The 6178-nt window shown below is 47.4% G+C and overlaps 1 protein-coding gene across 2 annotated transcripts; it reads left to right on the top strand.

Annotated features, from left to right (window-relative positions):
- Positions 1–281: 281 nt before the first annotated feature.
- LOC114203829 (spindlin-2) lies at positions 282–2133 on the top strand. 2 transcript variants are annotated; one of them, XM_028097120.2, is made up of 2 exons: positions 282–511; positions 1185–2133. In XM_028097120.2, the coding sequence occupies exon 2, from the start codon at positions 1187–1189 to the stop codon at positions 1961–1963; it is 777 nt and encodes a 258-aa protein (XP_027952921.1). In that variant the 5' UTR covers positions 282–511; positions 1185–1186; the 3' UTR covers positions 1964–2133. The 2 variants fall into 2 exon arrangements, with proteins under 2 accessions (XP_027952921.1, XP_027952920.1); XM_028097119.2 differs by having other exon boundaries at positions 282–578.
- The last annotated feature ends 4045 nt before the right edge of the window (positions 2134–6178 follow it).

Raw genomic sequence — 6178 nt, 5'->3', positions numbered from 1 at the left:
GGAGTTGGAGGTGAGCAGAGGAACTAATGGGTCCAGAAATGGGTAGCAGAGAGGACAGTAAATGGGGGAGGGGCCGATACTTGAGGGCTCCGCGACTCCTTTCAGAAAGGGCCAGGACCTTGAGAACAAGAGCAACTCTCAGGCCCAAGGTGGTGGGCTTAAAAGTGGGGGGGAGGGGGTGGGCAAACAGTGTTTGGCAGGAAGGGGAGGCCTCACTCCTGGCAGGAAGCTGCGCTACGGAAAGAGGGAGGAGACTGCGGCGGCAGCAGCGGCTGGTGGGAGCCCGATGTGGCAGAGGGGCCGCCGCCGCCGACAGGGAGGCGGAGGGCCCGCGAAGCTCAGAGCTGGGGATACCGCCGCCATCCTCTTCGCCTACCCAGCCGCCCTGCTAGACGCGCTCCGCGCCTACGGATCCTCCCCTCCCAGCCTGCACGCTGCCAGGCAGCCGGGTGCCTGCTCGTCGCCTGCTGATCCTCCTTCGACACAGGCTCACCGCGGAGGCAGCAGCGAGGTGTCCGATTTGGGCACGTGAGGCCCGCGATCCGGGGCGGTGGACGCCAGGCAGGGCAAGGCCATTGGTGGGCTCCAGGATGGAGAAGGGGGATGGGGTGGACTCCTGCAGGAGATAAGGGGTGGGGGCGGGTGCCGGGTGAGGCTGGAGTAGGGGAGTGCGATGGGAAATAGGAAACGGGGTGGCGTTAGGAGCCAGGCAAGAAATTGAAGGTGAGCCTGGGGAAGCGAGGGCACTGGATGCCGGGAAAGCGATCCTGGGGAGACAAGGGGCGTATATAGGGCAGCAGGCTGAGGCGTCCAGGGCAGGACGACAGTGAGTGCGTGTGGGTCAAGGCGGTGAAGGGATGGGCGCTTTGCAGGGGTTGAGAGTGGGGGCCAGTGGCGGGTGATGGAGGCAGTGGGTTCTGAACAAGGAGGTAGCCCGCCCCCTCCTGCAGAGTTCCAAACCCCAGCCAGCACCACCGCCGCTGCCGCCCTTCCCCGCAGCCTAAAGGAACCGAGGAGGGAGAGCACTTGGCCGGCACGCAGCCAGGATTTCCAGCACAGCTGCCAGGCTCACATGGGGAAAATTTAGGTTCTGGCGCAGGGTACATAGACACGTCGCTGTTGGGAGAACTTCACCTTATGTCATATTGAATGTTTCTCTCTTATCTTCTCTTCTCCCCCTGCAGGCATGAAGACCCCCAACGCACAGGAGGCCGAAGGGCAACAAACCAGGGCAGCTGTGGGCCGGGCCACTGGGTCGGCAAACATGACGAAGAAAAAAGCCTCCCAAAAGAAGCAGAGGGGTAGACCTTCGTCCCAGTCCCGCAGGAACATCGTGGGCTGCAGAATTTCGCATGGATGGAAGGAAGGTGATGAGCCCATCACCCAGTGGAAAGGAACCGTTCTGGATCAGGTGCCTATAAATCCCTCTCTTTATCTGGTCAAATATGATGGAATTGACTGTGTCTATGGACTGGAACTTCACAGAGATGAAAGAGTTTTGTCTCTTAAAATTCTTTCTGACAGGGTGGCATCATCTCAAGTCAGTGATGCAAACCTTGCAAACACCATAATTGGTAAAGCTGTGGAACATATGTTTGAGGGTGAGCATGGTTCTAAGGATGAATGGAGGGGAATGGTCTTAGCCCAAGCACCTATCATGAAAGCCTGGTTTTATATTACCTATGAGAAAGATCCTGTCTTGTACATGTACCAGCTTCTAGATGATTATAAAGAAGGAGACCTCCGTATCATGCCAGAGTCCAGTGAGTCTCCTCCAGCAGAGAGGGAGCCAGGAGGAGTTGTAGATGGCCTGATAGGTAAACATGTGGAATATACCAAAGAAGATGGCTCCAAACGGATTGGCATGGTCATTCACCAAGTGGAAGCCAAACCCTCTGTGTATTTCATCAAGTTTGATGATGATTTCCATATCTATGTCTATGATTTGGTGAAAAAGTCCTAACTGTTAGGGTAAACTTTGCCACATTTGTGAAAACAAATGTATACTTTGTAGACATGCAAAATAATGTTGCTTTTCAGTGTATTGAAAGCTTAAGGGTCCCTGTTAATTCAACATCTCTGCCAGCGTAACTGTTGTTTTGTTCTGAAAAATACAAATTTATGTGGACATGACATGCTGTGTGTAAGGACTTTGTCATGTTGAAAAGATTGGGTGTGTTTGGTGGATGGGGCATGGAAGGAAGGGACAGCTGTAAATGCAGGCTGTGAATAAAGTTCAGCTAGTATCATAATCAGTCATCTAAAAATGGAATAGGACTTAGCTGGCCTGGTCTAGAGAGGGGGGAGGAGAAGGAACTAGAGATGGGCTGTGGGGGGAGGGAGAAGGGGAGGTGACTGCTTAGGAAGAGGTGGGGCAGGGCCAGAAATGGAGAGGCTCTCTGGGGGAGGGATGACCTAAGAGAGAGGCACCCAACTGGGAGGGGGTGGAGAATAACAGAGGGAGAGTGAGATCTTGGGACTTAGAGGAAAACAGACAGAATGCCTTGAGCAGAGAGGGACACAAAGAAGCTTAGAAGAGGTCCAGAGCAAGGCGGGAGAAAGAAGTTGGCAGGAATCTGGAGAGGGGCTAAAGGATACTCAAAAGGAGGGTCTGTGCATGAGTAAGGAGCCAGAAGGGGAGGAACACTGAAGAAGAAAGAATTCCAAGGAGAAAGACCGACAGAGGAAGTGAGAACACAGAAAAGGAGGTGTGGGGAGTGGGGCCCATGAGAGATGGGGAGGCCCAGGAAAAAGTTGGACTTCTGGCAGTATCCACATTGTTCTCCCTTGCTCTGTGCAGAAAGGATGTGACAGCTGTCAAAGAACCAAATGGATTGGAAGTTCCCTAGAATGGCATTTTGACAGGGATGACTCAAGAGTTAAGCAGGAGCCAACTTTATACCTAAAAGGCTTTTCTTACTTCAGAGAGCTCATGCCACACCTGCCGAGTAGAACCCCAAGCCTTAGCCTAAACACACTGACCTGACACCCCATGAGCAGGGGGCTGTGAGCAGCCTCCTCACCTTTCCCAGAGGACCCAGGTGCAGTAAATCTTGGACCTGAAGTTCTTGGTTCATTCCCCCTATGCTGGATAAACAGTTCTTGTGGGGAATGGGTCAGCGGGGTGCTCAGGACTTAGATGTGCCACCTTGGGTTTGGAAAGTCTTTTATAAAAAAAAAAAAGTGGAACCTTGCTGAACACAGGTACGGGAGTCCCCTCACTGTTCTTTCTCCTACTGGGCTGTGCCTTGCCTCCCTGTAGAGGAGGGGCATCAGAGGATTGAGCCTAATGTTTCTCTCCAGGACATGGGGAGTACTTGACAGTCCATGCTTCTCTCAGCAGCTGCCTGAAACCACAGGTGGCTCCACCCAATGCTTCACTGAATGGAGGTCTGCTGCCTCCAGAAGCCCTATTCAGGCTATACCCCGACAAAGCTGGTGGCTACTGACCCTTCACAGGTACATCCTGGCCAGTCTTGCCCACCCCAAGCACACAGAGAAGCTGTGATGGAAGTTTGTGCATCTCTGTTTCCAGGTGAGATGGATGGCATGGGGCAGTCGGGCTGGGAGTTGTGACTTTGTATAACTAACTCCTTCAACTGTATAATGCCACCTAGAAGGGCGGTGGTTAGTGGGGAGAGGGTGCAGTAACGCCAATAAAGTCCCTCAGAGATATGGTGCCCCAACACATGGGTCTTTGTCCTCTTTTTCTCCTTGCCTTCCCCCAGTCCTGCTGTGGAAGGTCCCTTCAAGACACTCTCTCTGGTTTCCCCACCCCACACTTCACTAAAATATACCCCTGCCCTCAAAGAAAGAGTTAAGGTGACCCCACTCCCCAGGCTTCCCTAACTCCATACATAGTGGGGCAGGGGTGTAGCTGTTGGCAAGGAGCTTCCAGAAGTCGAACAAAGGCGGTAATTCCAGTTCATTCTTTCCACCCAACATGGCCTGAAATGGTTTGCCTGAAGAATTGCCCAAGGCAAGCCCACCTTGCAGGGCTTAGTTTTTTTCCTTTCTTTCATACATCATGAAATTTAGTCTAGCAAAACACCTGCAGGCCACCCATGGGCCAAATTTCAGCCAGCTGTCATGTTTTGTTTGATCCTGGTGTTTTTATTGTTTTCTATTTTTAAATTAGTTACTTAGACATTTGGGAGATTTCACATTACAAAAATCCATATTTCTGGCCCACCTGAAAACAGAACAATAAACTGAGGATTATGGCCCACATTCCAACAAGAATACAAGCAGCTGGGTCTGAGGAAGGGCTCAGCCCATTTTAGACTCTGAATGTTCTCTCAAACTAGCCATGCCCCCAGCTGGCCTGATTCACTCTAATAAAATTCCCAGTTGTCCCCTGAAGGCATTTGCATTTGTAGCTTTGGGGCTAGACCCAGGGGGAACTGCCTAGCTCTACTTTTGGCTTAAGCGGACCCCATTTGCTTTTTAATTCATTTGCTTTGTCTTCATCCTACCAATCCTTACTTTAGGTGGGCTCTCTGCCAGGCAGTCTTCAGGCACAGGTACTGGTGATATGGTAATGAGCAAAATAAACAAATAAAACAATCTTACCCTGGTGGAGCTTTCATTTTAGTGTGGGAGACAGACAGTAGCCAAGATACAATAAGTGAAATGTAAAGTATTCTCAAAGTGATAAGTGTTAAGAAAGGAAAAATAAAGCAAGGGATGGGGAATTGGAATTCCAGGTGGGAGACTGAAATTGGATAGAGTCCAGGGAGGGGCTCACTGAGAACGTGGCTTTTGAGTAAAGACCAAGGCAGTGAGAGGACCAGCCCTGTGGCTGTCCAGGGAAGGAGCATTCCATGTAGAGGGACAGCAGGGCAGGAGTAAGCCGACATGCTCAAGGAACACTGATGATACCAGGATGGCTGGAGCCAAGTGAGTGAGGTAGAGAATACCAGGAAGTAAGTTCAAAGAGGTGATGGGGACCTGGCAGAAGCTGATAGCTTAGAGCCTTAGAAGTCCTAGAATGGAATTTGGTTTTTACGCCGAGTGTGATGGGGAGCCATTTGAGTATTTTCAGCATAGGCACGACATGATTTCCCTCATATTTTAACAGGAGCACTCTTGCAACTCTGGAGAGTTGTCTGTTTGGACTTCAAAGAAGATAAAAGGTAGGTCATGTACATCAGGGAAACAGAGTAGAAATGTAGAAATAGATTTTCATATAGAAAAGTTGAATCATAACAGAGGTGACATAATAGATGAACGATGAAAAGACATTTTATTCAACACCTATTTCAGTATTAATGTGTTTTCTGGTTGCCAATAAGTAAATTTTAATCCCTTTATTACATATTATGCCCAAATTTCAAATGGAAAATACTTAATACTTATTTTTGGAAAATATCATTTGTAAAGAAATACGTTTTTTCCCCCATGCAAATGGGAAAAAATTTCCTTAATGCAGAAAATCCACAAATATTGAAAAATTTGTTAAATTTGATTTTATAGACTTTAATTTTCTAATTTCTAAAATCATTCTCTACAAAGTTGGGCACAATAAGATTAGGGTAAACTTTGATATTTAAAATGAATGAATAAAATATATATTAAATTAGAATAAAACAAACAGCCCATTGAGAACTTGGTAAAAAATATTAACAGACATTTCACAAAATAGGAGGTCCTATGGTCAATAAACATTCATTATTTTAAACTGCTTCCCATTATTTTTTTCTTTTCAATAATATAGGTTCTCTCTAAAAATTCTCTATAATTTACTTAGTTAATAAGGTTTTTTCCCCCCTTCTCAGAATATAAGCCTGTAATGTGTGGTTTTCCTTCCTTTTTTTTCACTGATGTATCTCAAATACTTAAAATAGTGTCTGGCATATAGTAGGTGCTTAATAATTATTTCCTGGTTTCTTGTGTCTCACCAGTAATTAGAAAGATGGAAATTTAAATGATATACAATTTCATATGTATTAGATCAGCAATTTGTATGAATTTTGACAATATGTATTGTCAACCAGATAAACAAGTGGGAGATCCTATACCCTGTTGGTGGGAGTTCAGTTTGAGATAAATTTACCATTATCTAGTGTTTTGGAAGATGTCATGTTTAGAGCAGTTTTCCTCTTTTACTTTGTTGGAAGACAATTCTGTATGGATTTCTCATGTTTAAGTTTTGCAAGCAAGGCACTGAACGTTTTTT

The sequence above is a fragment of the Eumetopias jubatus genome, unplaced genomic scaffold, assembly GCF_037043125.1.
Source record: "Eumetopias jubatus isolate StellerSeaLion01/CBP00866 unplaced genomic scaffold, mEumJub1_p1.0 scaffold_11, whole genome shotgun sequence".
Lineage (NCBI taxonomy): Eukaryota > Metazoa > Chordata > Mammalia > Carnivora > Otariidae > Eumetopias > Eumetopias jubatus.
Note: the sequence above shows the minus strand (reverse complement) of the source record. Positions and strands in the feature narration are given on the sequence as shown.

Excerpts from the sequence above, each read along its gene's own strand:
- LOC114203829 (XM_028097120.2), top strand. The coding sequence starts at position 1,187 with ATGAAGACCCCCAACGCACAGGAGGCCGAAGGGCAACAAACCAGGGCA.